This window comes from Zootoca vivipara, chromosome 2 (assembly GCF_965207765.1).
Source record: "Zootoca vivipara chromosome 2, rZooViv2.hap1.1, whole genome shotgun sequence".
Classification (NCBI taxonomy): Eukaryota; Metazoa; Chordata; class Lepidosauria; order Squamata; family Lacertidae; genus Zootoca; species Zootoca vivipara.
Genome location: NC_142584.1, coordinates 74,337,344 through 74,359,807, shown reverse-complemented (window position 1 = coordinate 74,359,807; position 22,464 = coordinate 74,337,344). Strand labels below are relative to the sequence as shown.

Genomic DNA, 22,464 nt, shown 5'->3' with positions numbered 1-22,464 from the left:
CCACTGGCATGCAGCCCCTGGAAGGCTTTCCACAGGGTAATGTGACCTTCGGTGTGAAAAAAGATTCTATACCCTTCTATATACAGTAAGGTAAAGGTAAAGGGACCCCTGACCATTAGGTCCAGTCGTGACCGACTCTGGGATTGTGTGCTCATCTCGCATTATTGGCCGAGGGAGCCGGCGTACAGCTTCCAGGTCATGTGGCCAGCATGACAAAGCCGCTTCTGGCAAACCAGAGCAGCACATGGAAATGCCGTTTACCTTCCCGCTGGAGCGGTTCCTATTTATCTACTTGCATTTTGATGTGCTTTCGAACTGCTAGGTTGGCAGGAGCTGAGACTGAGCAACGGGAGCTCACCCCGTCACAGGGATTCGAACCGCTGACCTTCTGATCAGCAAGCCCTAGGCTCAGTGGTTTAACCACAGCGCCACCTGGGTCTATATACAGTACCTGGAGGCAAATCAATGGGGCTTGCTTCTGAGTAACTCTGTATAAGATTGCACTTTTTTTAAATTAAGGATTTTCTTGGTTTACAGAAATATGTGCAATGTCTCTCATAACATTTTTACAGATCAGTTTCTTTGCCACATTTTTAGATACTGTTGGAAATGCTATATGGAAGACCAAAGTGCATTGTCAGGTCTTAAGAATACAGCCATTTTACCGCTGGGGGAAAATGAGGCATTTTCACATGAGGCCTGCTAGGAAAGAAACAGCCAAAGTTCTACCACACAAAAAAAATGTCTACCCAAAATTCTTCCCAGCTTTCAGTTGGTCTCAATCACTCACATAATTAATTTGACTTAGTAATGTTCCCCCCTGACTTTCTAAATATCAGCTCTGGGTGCCCATGTGCAACAAACGGACATAATATTTTATTGTTTAATTTAAAAAAGATGAGAATCACCTTCCCACTATCCAAACAAATGTGGTTACCTCTTAAGCTGTAAAGAAAGGAAATCATGCCCAGGGCCATGTGGTACCAGGTGTGAAATCTCCAGAAATATCCCTACTAAAATTCAAAATAGGGTTTGTTCTCTTCAGAAAGTTGCAATTTGGATCAGAATGACTACCTGCATCATTTTGCCCCGTAGGGTAAAAAGCAGCTCAGAGGGGCCATTCCGATAAGAAAAGGAGTACTGCACAGAGGAAAAGAAGTAAGTGTCCCCTTCCAGTCAGATTGCATCATCAAGGCAATGACGGGTTGAACAAATGTTTGCTGTGGGGCATTTTTGACAGATAGGTGGTGCCACCCACCTGCAAATCACCTGATGTCATTATGATGCCTAGTGACAACTTCTCAAGGGCTTGTTGTCACTGAAGGCACACTGTCACCATCACGCAGCTGTCAGCAAGCCCCACTTAGCAAGGAATAATCAGCAGCACACTTTAAACTTCTGGTAGTTCCTTTGCACCATGTCTTTACTTGCTCCAGGTGCGGGAAAGGGGGACATAGTTTGAGGGAAATGGCGCCGTGAGCCAAATTCGGACCCCTATCTAGATCTGTGTGCTGGGAGTTCCCCATTGCTGTCCTAGATTCTAGGACTTACTTAATAGCTACTTAATAAAGTATCCCCCTGCTGAAGAAGGAAGAGAATGTAGCAGGTGGCAGTACTGACATTCAGCAGCAGTAAGAAATATTTTTGTTATTTTTTGTCTTATTCATGCATGTTTTCTACCAAACATAACTGCAGGTCTTTTAACTCAGACAATTCCTACACAGTTCTAATGATTTTAACCACACTGCTCCAAAAATAAACAAAGCAGGCTGTGAGATTATCACAAAGTGAAAATCACCAGAGCTACAATGGGAGCTGCTTGTTAGGAGTGATCGGGCGTATGAAGTGGCTGCTACCCACACAACTGTGTTTCATGTGACAACTACCACATTGCTTTTTTTTTTTACGACTGATGTCTTACAACTATTTTATTTCACTATCCAAAGGACTACTTTTGTATTCCATTGTCACAACACATAGACCCATTTCTAGAGAATGCACAGGCTGTTTTTAAACACCATCTTGGTTTTCACGTCGAAGCTGCATGTATACTTTCAGAAAACTAAGCTGTCTGCCTGTCTGCCTATGTCTGTTTCTAAAATCTCTAAGCAGTGTGCAAAAACACAAGCATAATAACACTAAAGCAGTATAATAAAAATACAGATAAGAATAAAAAAACCTAGTAATAACAGCATCCAACATTATGGGTCAGGGACTGATTTGTAACGCATAATTCCTAACCCTATTTAATTTCTATGCCAATTTCTCTTAGTGCCTCTTGCCCAGTCAGCCAACTTTCACTGCCACCAAGTACTGAGGACGACTGCTTATTGTCTTATGAGCCAGGCTTTCTAACAGTTACCTCTCTGGTCAAACCCAGAAGCTCCCTATTGATGTCTTCCTCACTGCTCAGTGACCTTAGATAGCCTTTCTGTTAATCTTCAGCTTAAGCCAGTGATTTAGCTCTTTTGAGGCAGACTATACTACTAGGCTCCCCCTAGCCTCAATAAGCCTCTTGCCCATACTGCTTTTCCTTTTCCTTCTGCTCCAGACTCCAGCCTTCTTCTTTCTGCCTCCTCCTCCTTCTCAGCAGTTTCCTTCAGTCACACACTCTCCCAATACTCTCCCAATACTCCCAACACTCGCCTATTGATGCTCTAATCAGCCTACACTTCAACCAATGAGGTTTAAGTAGCAAAAAAATGTCGTCGTCCCCTCATCAGATCACTTTTCCTGTCCAAGAATTTCTATCCATCAAGCCAATCCAAAGTTCACTTTTATAATCCTCTCAGTCAGTATAAAAAGTACCTAGCTTTTACCAGTCCAGTCTTATGTAATTAATAGCCAACGGTCAGCTGCCAATTTAACATGAACCCTTATATTACCTTCATATAAAACAAACTTTGTCCCTATAAACAAATGGCAAAATGTGATTTCTCCACATAGGTGCTCCTCACCATGGTGGTTACCTAGGCCTCCAGTAACAAAGATGGATCTATCAGTACCCCAAAATTCAAAAGGCTTCCTTCAGAGTCAGTGCAACCCTATCCAGAACTGGTAAAATCCCAGGGGGACACTCACACAGAGAGTCTCCATTTTACCAATCTGCAGCTTAGCAGTGCATCCAGGGACCAATTAAGAACAATCACAGTGTTTCCTGATTCAGACTGTAATGACAAGATAGAGTTGGGTGTCATTAGCGTGCTGACGTTTGGAGAGCAAATCTTCTAACAACTGCTTCCAGCAGTTTTGTATCAATACTAAATAGCATTGGGAACAAAATAGTGCTCTTTGGCATCCCACAGCACAGCTACCAGAAGGTGGAGACATAAAAACCAATGCTATTCTTTGAACCCAGCCCTGTAAGTAGGGGTGGAAAGACTGCAAAACAGCAACTGACAGAAATGGTCCAGGAGGATACTGTGGTAAACAGTACTGAATTAGCTTGCTGAAGTGCCATTTTGAACACATCTTGAAGCAACTAAACCGTTGGGAGGATGAAATTAGGACCTCCATAATTCTTTTTAAAAGTTATCAATTTAAAAACCAATATTTTTATTTCAAACTGCCATGCAACATTTCACCCAGTGAACAAGCCATTTAGTGAATGAGCCGAATCCTGTTTGCAGTGGGAGACATTTCATCTAGCTATACCAGAAACATAATGGAATGGAAAACAAGTCATGTAGCCCTTTTATAACCACCTACTGTTTGTTAATACATTATCAGTAATGATGTCAAAAACCATCATAGCAAGTGTACCCATTCATGTCTTGTAATAAACAAGCTCCCCAAATGAACATATTGTTATCAGTTGAGGGTTGAGAGCTGAGAGGTTTGGAGACAGGGATGTGACCTGGAGGAAGAGCAGCAAGCAGAGAGAGAGAGCCATCGTGGATCTCTGCTTGAATCCAAGGCTAAGGCTATGGCTATGGGAGAAACAAATCCCTCTTGGGGTGTTAAGGCTGTGAACTGTAGACTTAGGTTGTATATGTGTGTAAATAAACCATATATCATTAAGACACCACAGTCTCTGCTGTGCCGCATTTCCAAAAGGAAACATGAACCCTGGGGAAGCACCTGGAACCTCTGGAATCTCACACCACTTGGAGATTGGGGTGGCGTGCAACAATATATAAATAATGCATCAAAGCATGAGTCTTCTAGTACTACTCTCAAACGTGCTAAAATACGTGTTTGTGTGTTTTAAAAAGAAACATCTCTATGTGCAGACTTGCTTGGACCTATTTCTACCTACCAATTCCTTCTTCCTCATACTAGCTGCAGTCCTCAACAGCACACTGACCATCATTCCACAGGGTTCCCCACACCTCAGAAATAAAATGGGTATGTACAATGAATGGAAGCAAAAAAGGGAGGTGGGAATGTTGCATGAATGGGCCTCTTGATACAACATGGTGTACTTTTGGCCACACTGCAGTACAAAGAATTGCTTTCAAAAACTGAACTGTAGGAAGCATATTTTTAAAATAATAATAATAATAATAATAATAATAATAATAATAATAATAATGTGAGTGCTTTAACATTCTACACCTAAAACCTATTTGGAAATTACTATTATTAGTTCATGGAACTTACTTCAAATGAGTATGGTTTAGGATCAGGGCTTAAGGTTAGCATACCTCTGGTCTTACAGGGTCTTCTATGCCAACCACACAAATGCAGGTCAGGTCAGATAGAATGTCGTTTTCATCCTCCCAGTCTGGTTCAGGGCTGCCGGGGAAGTCTCGGTAAGCAACACAGATAGTTCTCAATCCATCACAGGCCATAGGTTCAATCACTTTCTTTACCATCTCATCCCGATCACGAGGTCTGAAGATGCGAGGCTCGCCAGCTGCATTAAGAATCTTAGAACACCTGGAAGGAAAGGATACCAGCAGCAATTCTACAGTTAAGGAAAAATTTACTAGGCAACAAAGAATAAAGTTTTCAACATGCCTGAGATATAGCGTTAATTTGAATAAATAGCAAATTTATTGGTACCTTCCTAAGCCAAATGGGTGATGGAATTCTAGTTAGATCTATCAGCGGAAATAATGAATTGTAACATCTCTTTGTTGGCAAAAAATTAATAAATGTTGGAACAAAGACGGAGAAGCCGCCTTGAATGCATAACAAAGGTAGTCTGAATAATGTGAGGGGGTTCGGTGTTTAAAAATCATTGGTCTTGAACCTAGAAGAACTGAATTTAAGTTTAACAAGTCCTGAACCAGACTTAGCTAGCCACTCATAGTAAGTCAATTAGTAACAGTGAGAACTATTGTGCATCTCATACATTCATGATAAATAATATTACACACTTTGAAATGTGCTGCTGTTATTCTTAAAATAATCCAAAGCCGACATTTTTAATCTAAACTTTTTCCAGAAAGCAGAAAAATAACAATTTACCTCTTTGTGGTAAATAAGACAAAAGGACATGTGCCATGTCTTCCAGGAATTTCTTCTACATCTCACTTAAATGAATGGCAGCTATGCATACGAAGTAGTGCTCTTCCTTAGCTCCCATTCATTTCCATGGGACCTATTTAGGAATCACCTAATACATAGTGTCTCATAGGAGAGCACTTGATAATGTAAAAACATGTTCCATTGTCTAGCTGTACATTTATGGTCTCTGTGTGTGCATTTGTCAATCTGTGTTGGTAAGATTTAAACTAATCAAATAATGAGAGCTGGATCGCGCGCATACCCAAATTTAGTGACTTGTTCAAAGCAAATATTAAGTACATACTTCTTTAGGACAATTTCAGAAGCTCCTTTGCTGTACATTCGGAAACTTTCATCTGGCATTTTGATGACAGTACTCATTGATTTTCTCACAGAGTTAAATGTGTATACTTTGTAGAGCTTCTCTTCAGGCATTTGATTCCGGGCAGGCTGGTAATCCTGCTTTAGGTCCAAGACAAACCCCAGCAATCCACACTCTGTCTTGTTGCCAACCTGGCGAGGTAGACCACCATCCTTGTCTGGTGGCTAAGGAGAAAGAAAGAATTGGGATTTCAAACTTTCATTCATGTCCCTACAACATAAAGATCTTACACACTATGCATGTGCAGCTTTCCCTCTAATATTTCCCTTTCTTATTTTTTAGTAAATCATGTCCGCCCTCAAAGAGGGCACGTGTTGCAGTGCAACCTGGCAACTGAACCCTGTGTTGTGGGTGGGTATGATTGGATAGCCACAACACCCTATTCACAGAATCATAGAATCATAGAGTTGGAAGAGACCACGAGGGCCATCCAGTCCAACCCCCTGCCAAGCAGGAAACACCATCAAAGCATTCTTGACATATGCCTGTCAAGCCTCTGCTTAAAGACCTCCAAAGAAGGAGACTCCACCTCACTCCTTGGTAGCAAATTCCACTGCCGAACAGCTCTTACTATCAGGAAGTTCTTCCTAATGTTTAGGTGGAATCTTCTTTCTTGTAGTTTGAATCCATTGCTCCGTGTCCGCTTCTCTGGAGCAGCAGAAAACAACCTTTCTCCCTCCTCTATATGACCCCCTTTTTATATATTTGAACATGGCTATCATATCACCCCTTAACCTTCTCTTCTCCAGGCTAACCATACCCAGCTCCCTAAGCCATTCCTCATCAGGCATCGTTTCCAGGTCTTTGACCATTTGGGTTGCCCTCTTCTGGACACGTTCCAGCTTGTCAGTATCCTTCTTGAACTGTGGTGCCCAGAACTGGACACAGTACTCCAGGTGAGGTCTGACCAGAGCAGAATACAGTGGTACTATTACTTTCCTTGATCTAGATGCTATACTCCTATTGATGCAGCCCAGAACTGCATTGGCTTTTTTAGCTGCTGCATCACACTGTTGACTCATGTCAAGTTTGTGGTCTACCAAGACTCCTAGATCCTTTTCACATGTACTGCTCTCAAGCCAGGTGTCTCCCATTCTGTATTCGTGCCTTTCATATATTTTTCTGCCAAAGTGTAGTACTTTACATTTCTCCTTGTTAAAATTCATCTTGTTTGCTTTGGCCCAGTTGTCTAATCTGTTAAGGTCATTTTGAAGTGTGATCCTGTCCTCTGGGGTATTAGCCACCCCTCCCAATTTGGTGTCATCTGCAAATTTGCTCAGGATGTCCTTAAGCCCATCATCCAAGTCATTGATAAAGATGTTGAATAAGACTGGGCCCAAGACAGAACCCTATGGCACCCCACTAGTCACTACTCTCCAGGATGAGGAGGAGCCATTGATGAGTCAGTCAGTTACAAATCCACTGAATGGTAGCATTGTCTAGCCCGCATTTTACCAGCTTCTTTACAAGAATATCATGGGGCACCTTGTCAAAGGCCTTGCTGAAATCAAGATAGGCTACATCCACATATTGGTAGGTCCCTTGATGCTGGGTTTAATCAGGCCAATGGGATGCTAGCCAAACCGATCAAGGGACCTATATATGCCCATGCACATGACTCAGAGCTTCCTCTTTTGGTCAGTGCATCGGAACACCCGCCCACCTCTCACTACTTTTAGGGCTTGCACGCTTGACCTTGTTATGCTGTCGTGTGTCGTCTGTCATTGGGACAGGGGCACGGCAGGAATTTCCCCCACTTGGCTGATTGGCTGGTGCCACTTGGGTTTCGCTTGCCGTGTAGCAAATTGTCACAACTTGTAAGGTTGCGGATAGGCTTTGGTTCAGGTGATAGGGATGGGGGAACGCTCTCGCCATCCCTATGTGAAGGGTATTCTGTTAAAAGAATCCAGGGACTCAATGGTTTGGTCAACCCTGTGAGGGGGTTGTGTCCGTGCCTGAGTCCAGGGGGACATCTGGGTGGTGGACATAGCATGTCACCCTAGACTGATCTATGCTGGTCCCCTGAGTCAGCGCTACCTGCAACGGTGCAGGGAGCCAGTCGAACCAGAGCCTATGCAACTACTCACTTTCTATAATCAATAAAGTTGTGGCCTAAATTCTGCCAAAAACCAAACCAAAATTTGAGTCTTGTCTGAATTTATTTAAGGGGGGAGGTTTAAAGGTCTAAACACGCAAAGCAGCTGCAGTCTGAAATCTTGATTGGAGCGCTTGTAGAGGGCCAGGTCAGCTGCCTAACCTTTCCTCTCAGGCAGACTTTCTATTCAAAATTTTCCCGGATGCTGCTTTCCACCGTGCAGGCATTGTGTAGTAAAGAGCAGTCTGTCCCCCACTCCAGTTTTGTGCTCCAAACTGTAGGCTTCTGCAGCCCATTGAAAATGAAAAAAGGTAAGAGCAAGGTATGTGTAACTTGCCACCTGGGTCTTACTCTGAAAATCTTAACTTACCACATGAGTTCAAATAAATAAAGACATTTCACCCTCTCCCTTTCCTTACAGAATGCAAAGCGGCCAAGAAAATAATTTTAAAAATCAAATAAAAAAACAATTTTGCACCAAGATATGCACATCCAGAAGATAACATGTTAAAAGATAACATGTTACTTCTATTGCAATTCTATTTAACAGTGATCCTTAATGTTAACAGAATGGAAGAGAGCTGATCTACTGTAGTTGTTAAAAACATGAGCTTTGAACTGTTCTCTGAAGTTCTCTGTTGAAACCCTATTATAGTTATGGGTGGAGACACTGGATTTGAGGAAAGCCATTATTTCTTGTCTGAGCTCTCCATCTGAGGATAATAACGAGCATTAGTAGGGTTATTATTGATTCATTCATTCACCTTGTACCGTAAAGATATCAAGGTAATGTACAACAATACAAGGAAGTAAATTGTATTCAAGAAAACATAACAAAACCCTCGATGTGATCATCTTGGAATTTTGTACACACTGAGTACCTTGGCAACGGTGCCTCATATTAATCGCCTTTCCTGCTCTTCAGCAACTTAATAAAGGCTTTAAAATTCACTCAAAATAAATGTATTTTCCTCTGATAATATGTTTTAACCATCATGACAAATAATTTCTAAAAGTATTTTAGAACTGTAACTTCTTAACAAAAGAATAAAAAGTGTGACCCCAAGACTAGGGACTCAGCTACTTTAGTAAGTAACTAAGTAAGTAATTTTTTATTTATACCCCACCCTCCCTGGCCAAGACCGGGCTCAGGGCGGCAAACATCAAATGTCAAATACATTTAAACACAATCAAACAATTGATTAAAATACAGCTTAAAAATTAGAATCAGGATAAAATTAAATGACTGTCCATGAAATTACAACCATAGGGGTCGGGAACCTCAAGTATTCATCCATGTTGGTCCCATATGAGCTGATAAAAGCGCCAAAGAGGTAACTTATAGGGTCCCATAGAGGGGGGGTCAAACTGGGCCCGGACCAAAGGCCAGGCAGAACAGCTCCATCTTGCAGGCCCTGTGGAAGGATATCAAGTCCCGTAGGGCCCTGGTTTCCTGTGATAGAGCGTTCCACCAGGCTAGGGCCAAAGCTGAAAAGGCCTTGGCCCTGGTTGAGGCCAGTTTAACTTCCTTGAGGCCCGGGACCTCCAAGATATTATTGTTTGCGGACTGTAAGGTCCTCCACGGGGCATACCAGGAGAGGCAGTTAGTAAAGAAAAAGCATTTTATATGTGTTATAATTCTGTGACACCAGACGGCGCTGTGGAGTTCCGTCTTTTGCAACGTGATTTTGCACTTTGAGGTTTACAATGCATTTTTCTGAAATGCTTTTTTGATGTGTCTAGATCCAGCCCATAATCTAAATAAATTGTTTGCATCCACCAACATATTTCCTCTATGCAGGCTTGTCCTCCCCAATTGGGACAGGCATTTCTGCTGTGGTTTAAAGTAAGTTTTAATAAAAGATACTCATTGTTTTGAGTGTACATGAGTAAATGTAAGTATAAATAAGAAAAGACAATAATTTTCAGAAGAGGTCTTAAATTCTCTGAGACCTGCTAGAACAGCTGCAGATCCCACAATCTCACCATGGTGTAATAAAATAAAGCATACGGTGGTGAGAATTGGCAGTGACATTGCCTCTCCTGGAATGTTTTAGCACAAACCATCTGATTGCCAAGCCAGTTTCCTTGCAGACTACTGTCTGCAATCTGTAGTGAGAATGAATCTGCTTTACACTTTAAAATGAAATTATTTTAGGCTGTTTCATGTTTATTAACTCTCAAAATTAAAGCAAAGAAATAAAAGAAATTTAACTCTGCTATAATGAAAGCTATTATTTTCTTTCCACCTGCAATTTCTGCTAATCATACCATAAATCTTTTCTTGCAGGCTGAGTATCAGCTGTACCAGACTGCTATGGTGGCTGACTGCCCTGTGTCTAAAGTGCTCAACAATCAAAGTGTTTATTATTATTATTTGTATACACCATTCAAATTAAAATAGAGTCTTTGTAACCAAGTATTTGCCGGTGCCAAATAAACTTACATTTTTTAAAAATGAAAAGAAATATGGAATTAAACTGAGGCTGAAACATGATATAATGTAAAAACAAAGTTACCTGGAATTTTTGAAAATAATTGTTCAGAAAACTGTCCTAACCATAAATCCTGATCAGAAGAGTTATGTGAGACAATGAAGTTGTGCAATCAGGCTGTTGAACTCGCGATAACTGTGATAACTTCTCTCATTTGCCTAAATATACAATAATCCACTATTCATTTTTAAAACTTAAATCTTTGTTTAGTTCAGTGTTGTAAAACAACTAATATTTCATATCCCTAAGTAAATATATTGCTCTCATCCTCACACATATACACACAGCTTAGTCCTACAAATAATATATACATTTACTGCAAACACATACAACCCTTAAAAAATCCTTACAACTATAAGGCTTTATCCTCCCTCAGAGGTACAATTGCCAGCACATTTAACAAACTATACATCTCACTAGATGCCACTGATGAAGCCCAATTAGCTGATGTCTTCACCCAGTCACAAATCCAGCAAAGCAGGGCATTTGAAAATTCTATTTAGATCATGGGCAAATAGTACAGACGATTGGCTCTCCACATACCTACTTGCAAGCCCTGAATAGTATGGTATCATTTTATACCCAATAGCCTAGATTGACTCTTCGAGTAGATGAGAAAACAACACTATTAATATTTTTTTATACTTTTTGTATTTGAAGCAAAATGTAATTAAATCTTGTGTGACCAATGGAGACACTGGGAAAAGTCCCATTACAGTAGCAGGATTCATTGTACTGACCTCTGCTTGTGGAACAGATTAGTTTTATTCAGCCCTTAATGTTTGCTTTATTAATTTTTTTAACTGCTTATGCATTTTATTGACAGTCAAGTGGTATGCAAATTTTGTTAAATATCACTAGAGAAACTGAAGTGGGAAATTAGCAAGCATGGAATTTACTTGGGAGGGGCTTACAGATGTTTTTTAGGCATCAGTGGGCTGCAGATGCTGCAGTATACCATACTGTGACTGCTTAAGTAATATTGAAGCTTACTTAGCCTGCCTTCTCAACCACCTCCTTCTATGCCCAGGGCAAGGGAGGAAAAGGAAGTCTGTTTGCTACTGTAAACTGGCTTGTTAGTTTCCAAGAATAGCTGCAGAAGAGAAAGCAAGCTAAACAGGCAAAGGCAGTGTGGGAAACTGGGTTGTTCTTCCCTTTTTATCATAGTGATTTGACCTCTACCTGTAGACAAAAGGAGATGCTATTCAGATGTTTTGATTGTCTTCACCGGCACCTTGAAATAATATGATATGTTTCAATAGTAGTTATGTTACACATCAGTCACTAAATAGCCTAGTCTACAGCTCACATGTATATATGTCTGCAGGACAAAGAAAGCAGGAGCCTATAAGAAACTCTACTACTGTAGTAAGATTATAAATAGGCCTAAAATTTATTGAATTACATGCGCTTCCCAGAGGCCCAATAGCAAGTCAAAGCTACATTAAGTAGAAACAAAATAAAATACAGTATAGACATTTCTAGATATAATGCCTTCAAAGTTTCACAGTGCTCAGGATTCAGATAACAGGAGAGTAATTTTTATTAAAAAAAAGGTACATATATATTCAAAACTATTAGTCTGAAGAGAAATACATGCCACTTCTCTTACAGTTGTCCTTGAAAACACACACATAAAGAACAGTTATCAATGGCACTGTAGTTCCTTGTGCTTTTCTTAATGTCCAGGCTGCAATTTTAATACTACAAAGGCTTTCCCCACTCCATTCTTATCAGTGACTCTTAGGGTAGAATTTGATATTATTTATGCAAATATCACTTCCCAAATACTGAAGCAATGCAAATGTAGACTCACAGAAGACATTAGTAGGGGAGAATTGGTGGGTGAGAGGGAACGTTGCTTATCTCCTCTTCAACCCACCAGTTCTTCCATAGGCTTTTTAATATGTGCATAAATTTGGTCTTGAAATCTGGCTGGAGTTTTTTATTTAAATAGTCAGAGGGGCATTTGTTGAGAAGTGGATAAGGAAAGGGCTAAACAGAACTCTCAGCTACAGATTCTTCTTGAAACTCTTTTTCCATCCACACAACAAATAAATAGTTCCAACTTATTCCTCTTTAAGCAAAATGTAATACAAAAACAGTATGATCATTATTCATCTAAATCAGGGGGTAGGGATTTGATGCAGCCCTGCAGCTATTTCTGTACAACCCTTGGGACTCTGATTAGGCCACACCCACTCCTTAGAACACACCTTTCACCTTCCCCGTTCCATGCCATTGTTGAGTGCTTTTTGTCTGACTGGATATGTGTTCCTGAACTGTGAAAATGCATCTTGCTTGTCTGGATAGATGGATATTTTGTGTGTGTGTGTGTGTGTGTGTGTGTGTGTGTGTGTGTGTGTGATCATATTTACTAGCCAGCGTAAAGTAAGCCATTTTATCTTAGCCTCAATCCCCTTATCTGCAATAAGAAGGATAATAATACTGATTTAGTTGTTAGGATTACAAGTAAGTAGTCCATGAGACACACTTTGAACAGTGGAAAGTACTGTGCAAATGTCATCCTCATCATTATTATCATTATTTATTACTATATGGCCCCTGACTTGCTTGAATTATGCAATAGTGATCTGCGCTGTCTACAGGGACAAAAAAATGTGAAAGATAAGTTAATAGACTTTGGGGGCCTTTTGACATTCTTTGGAAGCCCACTTCTTACCTAAAAATATCAACTTCATGAAAATTTGTCATGGCACATGTAAGTTACAAAACAGAATAGTTTTCGAAACATTTATTTTAAAACCACAACACATATAGATGTAGATTTTTCAAGTTCTTCTTACTTTGGCCAAACATTCACACAACAGCATTTTTATCACAGTGGAAAGAGAATTCTAAGTATCGACAGAGATTCCCCAAATGTCTTTTTAGTGTCTGAAATCAAAGCCTACCTACCAGAACTTTTGAAGTGTAAGCGCTGTTGATGGCAATTGCATTAACCAGCACATCCAGAATTTTGGCTGGAATGGTATCTGGGTCGGGGATCTCTTTGTAATGGGCATCTCCAACGTACGCTTGTACTACTGTCATCCGGTTGGTGGTTAATGTCCCTGTTTTATCAGAGCAGATGGCTGTAGCATTACCCATCGTCTCACACGCATCCAAATGACGGACCAGATTGTTATCTTTCATCATTTTCTGGAAAAGAAGAAAAAAATAAAGCCTATTTGGTAAACAGGTTGAAAATCCCTTATGCCAATTAAATGCATAAGCATTTTTGAGTAGTGCAGATGGATTAATTTTTCCTCAAAATCCCATTTGCACTTGTAGAACATAGATACAGTAGTAATTTCAGATACACAAAATGCATTTTTACAAAATTCCTGTATATGAGGGATTAATGTGACTTAATATCTGCCAACATTTTAATGGTGGGGTTTTTAGGCACATGAGACAATCAGCTGAACAAGAACAATATAATCTGGCTACAGTTTTCAAACATCAGTACAAAAATACTGAAATTCATTTGAAAGACACACACACACACACACACACACACACACACACAGCATTAGACCAAAGTAGGAGTGGACATATTTCTTTCATTCCATTTTGTAATTCTACAGATGGCTCAGTCCTGTGTTCCACTCTACTTATCTTCCAATTTTACATTAAGGATTTCTATAATTAATTTTGGTAACAGTGCATGTACAGTTTGCTCTTGCTGAACTTTCCATTTCTTCCATTTCCATTATTCTTTTCCATTTAGGTAAGCTGCGTGCATGAGTGATCGTGCACATTTTTTTAAAAAAAACCAGTCATTTCTGTTTGCTTTGTATGCTTTTCACCATACAGTTGTCTCTACACCACTGCATTTACATTTCTTGTAATGGAAAGGTTCTGGTGTTAGTTTTAGACTTCAGTGGAGCTCTCCACCCAAACACTGATCCTTACTTGTAATGGAAACATTTGCAAGGGGGGGGGGGAGGAGAAAGGCAGGAATGGAACTCAGAGAAACACACATGTTAAGCTAAACATTCTATTATGAATGTTTATGGTAGCTCTCGCTGCTCTCTATGCCTTCCTCCCTTTACCAGCCTTTTTTGTTTGTCTATATGTCGTTGTTGAGATTGTATTAGTTTTGTTCTTAGTTTATATAAACACAATGTTTCAGAACTGCTATTAAAAAGCCAGAATATTAAAGCTACTAAGAATGGTATTAAGCATTGTGGTGGCAGGAAGCCATCAGTATAGACAGCAGTCTTTATAAATTCTGGAAATCCAAGCCAGGAAAAATGGCAAAAAAAACCTATGCATGGGTACCGCTCCACAATCCAGGAAAAGGGGAGAGGGAACCACTAAAACACTAACTTTGAAAGGAAATTCAGAAGCATCATTGGGGGAAAGACTTAAGGGAACATTAAGAGACCTCAAAGCTGAATATCAAATGATAAATACTGTGCACATCTGAGTGTTCTTTGGCCTGTGTAAGCAAATTGAGGATGAGAGGAGGAAGATGTGCATTGCACATGAACCTCTAATGCAATGACTCAGCACTCAGTTTTCTAATATTGGTACAGATATTTTGCCATCTGTAATTGAGGGCTTTACTAGGTTAAAGTAATGCAAGGTGATAAGCAAGCATGTTAAGGGAGCAGATAAAGAGAGGATGTGGTAATTGCAATTTATCGAAGAAGAAGTAATAGTAGTAGTTTGGGGGAAAACAGGAATTAATGTTACAACAATAAGTGCCTACTAACACCCTGAAAATATCCTCTTCGAGGAAAAAGAAAGACAGTAAACCAGGCATCCCCAAACTGCGGCCCTCCAGATGTTTTGGCCTACAACTCCCATGATCCCTAGCTAACAGGACCAGTAGTCGGGGAAGATGGGAATTGTAGTCCAAAACATCTGGAGGGCCGAAGTTTGGGGGTGCCTGCAGTAAACTCTATTACATTTCACCACAATGAGTACCAGTCCCGTACTTACCTCCATACAAACTAGCACAGGAGACCCTAATCACACAGTACTGAGATCTGCTGTCCTAAGGCAATTAAGTTCATTGTGAATTGTAATTCAGACTCTGCTTTGGTGTTTGGGTTCCCATTCAAATGCATTTGCATTATTTACTGGATTATGTTATTCATGCATATTGAAAGCCTACCACTGTAAATTGATCTATTCTAGCATAAGTATCCCCCCCCCAACTGCAAAATGGCCGAACACAATGGCACAATGACACCTGAGGTGCTTCAGTTTAAGTGGGAATCCATGTCTCTTCATCCAAGTCTAATTGCTTCATTCACTTCTTTAAAGAGATCCCCCTAAGTAAAGCCCACCCATGTTATTGTTTGAACTATTAGTTCCACAGTAGTGAGGGAAGTTTCTCTAGAGAAATATTCTACTGTGCACAACGTCAACATTATTCTATTCTATTCTATTCTATTCTATTCTATTCTATTCATTCTCTTCTCTTCTCTTCTTCAGCTACACTTTTGATCTGAAGACAAGCATTCTGAAAAACTTTTAAAATTACACTGACATGCAGTCCTGTTTACCTTACCAAACAGTAAAACAATTTTAAGTGGTCTATGAACAAATTAAATAACTATGCAAAATGATTGTTTTTTCCCCTCTTGGTTTCAAGACTGTTGCTTACCTTTACAGAGTATGCGAGGGAAATAGTAACAGCAAGTGGAAGTCCTTCCGGAACAGCAACTACAAGCACAGTAACACCAATTATGAAGAACTTAACAAAATACTGAACATAGATAGGTGTGCATTCAGGCAGCCACGGCTTCTTGCTGACTACGAAGTTTTCAACAGTGAAGTATAATACTAAGATGATGACGGTGATGGCAGACATCACCAAACCTGAAACAAACAAACAAAAAAGTTAACTATTACTATAGCAAGTGGTGGTGGTGGTTGAAATCCTGTGAAAAATATATTTTTATTTAAGGCATCCTGCTACAACATTTTTCTGTGTTAAAATCTCAGTTTAATCATTATTGTGTCTGACAGCTTAACTATGAAGCCTGGAGATGTGATCCAGAATCACACACACATGCAGCCCATCAAAATTACTTATCTGACTCTGCATAAGGCAGCGTCCTATGTAATATTTCGAGATCTTGAGCTCAGCTAAAGCTTGGGAGAATTGCAGTGGACTCTTATCACTACAGAGAATGAGCAGAACCCCACGGAGTCTCAGTCTGGGTTCCAAAGAAATGTGTTTAATACTACAATTGCTTTGAGTGCCTTGAGTGTGGAGTGCAAAACCACAGAGTACTAATCGAGTTCCATGTGCAAAAAAAAAAAGGTGACAAAGGGAATGGCTTTGGGAAATGGCTTTTATCTAACATGCACAGATCTGGCTGGCAATTAGTCAAAACTCTCTAGTACATTCCTCATCGCAATAGGCTACCCCATCCAATGGACACCATACCTGCTTTCCCTATCTGGACAGCCAATTTAGTCAGCTTCCCTTGAAGAACAGATTTTTCTTTCTTATGCATGTTAGCTTTCCTCTTGTCTTTATCATCTCCATCTCCGCCTTCAGCACTCTTCAGCGGCTGCATCTCCATTGCAGCAGCACCATCCTGCTGTTTGGCTAACAGTGCAGAAGGGGAAAAATTATTTAAGAACTGTAGTGTTATTTCAAATGTCTAATTTAGAAAATGAGATATGTGGCATTCAGTGTTAGCTTCTGCACCACTGCTTTCCTTAGAACAGTTGACATCCCAGGTTATTTTGATAAGATTATAAGCGTCTAACCATTTCCCAGCCTTCAATTTACAAAGCACTTTAGAAATCATACACAAAGGTCTCCTTCTGCCTCCTCTTCTCTAGAATGAAAGCTTGTTGGTTTTATAGCAGTTTTTCCACTTTTAAGTTCTTTTTGAAAAGTTTTTCTTGCATTTATATCACACTATTATTCTGTTGTTTGACCCAAAGTGGCCTACATGGGGTCTCAGGTCATCCCCCTTCCAAGGTACTTACCAGACTCAGACCTGTTTTACTTTAGCAAAAAGTGGTTTCATGAGACCTGGATATGAATAATAGATTTATGACCTATATAATCAACTATCTAACTTTTTTTTTTACACCAGAAGCCTCTTCAGAATTATATAATTAAACTGCCAGCGTCACCTACTCCACCTCCTTTATTCAGAGGCAAGGTCTGAAGATTACTTCTAAGTCTGCTGGCAGCATGCTATACAAGTAGGGATGGGAGAAGAATTTTATTCAGTTTGCATTTAAAGCATAATTTATCAAGCTCACACTTTCCAAAACAATATGAGAACACAGCCATCCTTCAAAATTTGCACCTATCTGAATTTTGTGATACATTTCTCCCGCCAAATAATGCTTATAAAAACACATATATTAGGAGTGGAAAAAAAACATACAAAATGGCATTATATTAGGAGAGACTGCTTGCAAAAATGTGGACATTAGTCAAAACTGTATACAAATTGAGTTAATTAGGAAAAATGCAGAAAAAACTGAAGGCTTTTCATGGTGATCTGTTGTTTTTAAAATTCACTTGCTGCAGAAATGTGGAAAACTGAATTCAAGATTATAAAGATGAGAACTGAAATAAATTTACAGATCCTTTCATCCCTACTAACAAGCTTCCCCATAACAGAGAACCCTACACTATTAGCGAGAACTCTTGAATTATTATTATTATTATTACTATTAATAATAATAATTTATATGCCATCTTTTCTCCCAAGGGAGTCCAGGGCTGCAAAGACACAAGCAAAAAAACAATTAAAACATCTAAAAACAATTCGAATACAGCTGCAGACTAGAAAAGATCTCTACTTAAAAGGTTTGTTGAAAGAGGAAAGTCTTTGTGTGCCCAGGCATAGAAACATGCAACCTAGCCGGTGGCAGACCAATGAGGAATACACATGACACCGATAGTTGAGATGAAGTAGGCCACACCTTTTACCATAGGTGCCAAGTTCTGGATTGAAAAATCCGGGGTCATCAGCGCCGCGGCACCGGAAGTCGCTTCTACGCACTTCCGGATCTGCGTGGAAGCAACTCCCGATGCTGCTGTGCCCATTTCCAAAACGTCCGCAGCGCCAGAAGTCACTTCTATGCACTTCTGGACATGCGTAGAAGCAACTTCTGGCGCTGCAGACATTATGGAAATGGGCACAGCGGCATCGGAAGTTGCTTCTTCGCATGTCCGGAAGTGCGTAGAAGCGACTTCCGGTGCCGGCGCGGCACCAGAAGAACATGGCCGCCGGCAGGAGCTCTGTAATTCGGGGGAGTACGGGGTATTTTGCCATTTGGAACACCTGCGGGAAACGGTAAGAAAATATGGGGGTTTCCCAGGGAAAACGGGGTACTTGGCAGCTATGCCTTTTACTGATTACAAATTTAAGTAAGGCAATGGGTGTGAATCTGGCGTCAACCAGCTCACCTCATGGCTGATGAGAGGTCTGGGTTGACCCTGGGTTGAGTGTTGTCCCCACAACAGGTGTCCCTACAATCCATGGAAGTACAATGGTTCTGGGCTGGGTAGCAGCCATGCTGTGACTGCAAACCACAGCTTCCCCAGGATTTCCAGGTAAGTGGCCATTCCATAGATGCCCAAAAGAGAATGCTAGAATGCTAAAGGTCGGATTCCTATATTGTGTGGAACGATATCTACAGGAGGCCCTCACCTGCAGAGTGCAGTGATTAGTATAAGGGATTAGACTATCAGGTATGTGTATGTGTGTTGAAGCAAACAGACTTACAGGTTCACTGCATACCTTGCTACTGAATGGGGCAAGGTCAGAGCTAGAGAGGGTGGTGATGGTAGTGTACACAGATTCAAGGTTCCACCTTCATTTTAATTTTATAACACTTGAAGAAGTCAAATGTCTCACAACTGCAGTATGTTTTTACAAAGAATTCAGTATATGGGGAAAAAAATTACCTCCTATCTTCCTGTAGAGCAGTGAAGCTCACTTTAAATAAATCGTCTGGAGAGAAACGTGTACCTTTCTCTAACAACCGTTAGCCTTCATTTTGCAAGGGGACACAACTGTACACCACACATTTAACCAAGCCCTGAGAGGTTCCCTCCATTTCTTTAAAGAGGAAAGCAGCCTTTGGAAGTGCAATTTTGAGCAGAGAAATGAAGGGGAAAGCGGTGCTTTACTCCTTCTCCATCTACCATTTTTATACTAGCATATGTTCCAGGGTGGTAGAGTTTTTCCAAGGTAAATCTTGGAACAAAAGTTCTTGAATAGATTTAAGATACTGATTTTTTGTTCAGTTTACTTAGCCCAGGAGTCAGCCTAGACATGACAGCAGAACTGCATGCAGAAATGTGTATTGCATCGCATCCCTACTGAATGAGTGCAAGAAGCCAAATTCTTCCCTCTGCCTCAGCCATCTTTAAAGCCATTCCCCCCCCCCCCGAGAGTGATTTTTAAGGAGAAAAAATGCCTATAAAAAGGTATTGTGCTGAGCCCTGCCTACCAATTTTGCAAAGCTCTTCTCTCACACACTCAGGGAAACACAGAGACACTGTGGAAGAGGCGATTATCTTTCCACCACTACCAGGGGGTGGGGAAATGTTGCTGAAATCTTTTGGGAGGGTGACGCTTACCTAACATTATGAAGAACTAAGCTTTGAAGAGGGAGAGCATTGGAAGATGTTATAGCACAACATCCTTCCATAGTTATTTCTAGGAGCACTCCAGCTAGACACTGAAGATCAGTGTGAAGATTTTCTCTTTAAGTTAAAAGGAAGCAAAGCCTCTTGCCATCTTGTAAATTTAGATAAACATCAAGTACTAAAATACCAACTATACAGAGAACATGTTAACTACCACAACTGAGAACCTATTCAAAGTCTTCTAATGCTCTAAACCACTCTCAAAAATATATGCGGTTTTAAAAATTACAATTGCATTTGAAGTAGCAAAAAACCCCAATCATTCCCCCCCAGTATAATTAAAACTGAAAACATGAAGAAATATGAGGAAAAGCAAAGGCAAGTGTTCAGATGGTTAGGAAATCCGGTAGCTGTAAGTTGCACTATAATTGCTTCGTCATCCCTGTGTGTCTGTCTCACATACTGCTTATTAAATTTGATGCAATAATAAAAATGCTGTAGGGCACAATTCTTAAGGAAATCAGCCCTGAGTGCTCACTGGAAGGACAGATTGTGAAGCTGAGGCTCCAATACTTTGGCCACCTCATGAGAAGAGAAGAATCCTTGGAAAAGACCTTGATGTTGGGAAAGATGGAGGGCACTAGGAGAAGGGGACGACAGAGGACGAGATGGTTGGACAGTGTTCTCGAAGCTACGAACATGAGTTTGACCAAACTGCGGGAGGCAGTGGAAGACAGGAGTGCCTGGCGTGCTATGGTCCATGGGGTCACGAAGAGTTGGACACGATTAAACGACTAAACAACAACAGGGGACAATATAGTACAAACTTCCCTTGTGCAATCCCAGCTGAAACTGAAGGGAGATGTGCAAAAGCACAACTATGGCCTTACATAAATTTAATGGTGTTGTTCAGGAGAAATTTTCCACTACTCATAGTATATTATGGTGTACACTGCTTAGAAGATCTATCAAGAATAGTTAGACATAATCAATTTAGCTTAGCACCAAGTAGGACTGTATGTGTTATTTCCAGTATTTTGAAATTCCTAAGAGGAACTACAAAATGTATTTTTATGGGCTTTATCTTTTTCGTTATTCATCTATCTTAGGTACAGTAGTTTAGAAAAACAAATGTGTTCAACTGTTCTATACCAGTTATATTCATTCTGCAAAGAAAAACATGTCAAAAAACTGCTGTTAGACAAATGTAGACAGCAAATGTTATATTGGAAAAATAGATACGATATTATTCACCAAAGAAAATACCTTTTGAGAATTCTGGTTTTTAATTTACACAGGGAATATATACTTAAATAATTTGCACAGGAAATAAATACTATTTGTTTTAAAAATCAAAATATTGTTGTTTAAAAAAGATGAAACACACTGCTTGACAACTAGCTGAAATCTTACAAGGGTTATGTGTTTATGTGGTGAAGAACCACATGTGCCCTGGCAGTGCTTTTGAAGTTTCTTCTGCAACCACTTTTACACAGATGCAACCTGATGCCCGTCTGAAAAATGTATTGCTCTTTAGCTATGCAGTGAGTACAACCTCTGTCTGGGTACATGCTCCCCTGCATTCACACATAGCACTGCAGGATTTCAGCCTAACTTGGTTAAAAGTCCAATACACTAATTTTCTCTAAGCCACAAGTTGCAAATCCTTCTTTATGCACAACTTGATATTAGCACTGGCACAGAATACCTTCAAGGTGGCACGGACAGGACTCCCTATGTGAGCATTTCACAGTAATAACCACAGAATATCACTAAGGAGCAGAGTGCAGAAGTGAAAAAGCAGAAGCAGCACTAGAAAAGAGAGGTTGTGTGAGCATAGCTCCATGAAGCTTTCATGATGATGCAGTTGACTGAAGCATCCTGGTAAGATGGATATGACAACTCCAACTTGTTGGAATCTATCAGCATCCCATGGTTTGTTATTCCAACATGAAGGCTTAAAGGAGGCAGGAAAAAGGCTGGACTGTTTACAGTGTTGTTTTTGTCATAGGAATAAAAAAATTAAAAGTTTGCTGTTGAGGTACTTTTTTGGGGTGGGAGGGTTTGATATTCCTGATACCATACTTGCAGAACTAAATTAAAGTACATGTTTTAAATCCTCCTTAATATAAAAGAAGGTTACCTTTATTCTGGTTGTTCTCCATATTCCCATCCTGCATTTTGCCTATGTGATAAAAATTGTAACAAACAAACAAAAACAGACAGTAAACAATCAGTACGCACAGACAGAACACAAGACAAAGGGGGATTTAAATAAAAAGGGCCAAAAAACAACAACAACCGTTATGAGCATGTTTAAATAAAATTTAATGCAAATTTTTATGATGTATTTATATGCATGAATGAGCTTCCTGAACAAAAATTTGCAACCAAGTTTATCATTTTACCACCAAGGCCTCCTCTGTTGCAGTAATAATAGAAA

At 40.1% G+C, this 22,464-nt stretch overlaps 1 protein-coding gene across 14 annotated transcripts in view; it reads right to left on the bottom strand.

Annotated features, from left to right (window-relative positions):
• ATP2B2 (ATPase plasma membrane Ca2+ transporting 2) overlaps positions 1-22,464 on the bottom strand; it is a 377,677-nt gene that overhangs the window by 44,549 nt on the left and 310,664 nt on the right. For all 14 annotated transcript variants that reach the window (XM_060271474.2, XM_088663219.1, XM_060271476.2 and 11 more), the window contains 6 exons: positions 22,165-22,206; positions 16,839-17,003; positions 16,050-16,264; positions 13,346-13,588; positions 5,759-6,000; positions 4,647-4,881 (listed from right to left, as the gene is read on the bottom strand). In XM_060271474.2, coding sequence (XP_060127457.1) covers positions 4,647-4,881; positions 5,759-6,000; positions 13,346-13,588; positions 16,050-16,264; positions 16,839-17,003; positions 22,165-22,206 — 1,142 coding nt within the window. The remainder of the gene's footprint in view (positions 1-4,646; positions 4,882-5,758; positions 6,001-13,345; positions 13,589-16,049; positions 16,265-16,838; positions 17,004-22,164; positions 22,207-22,464) is intronic.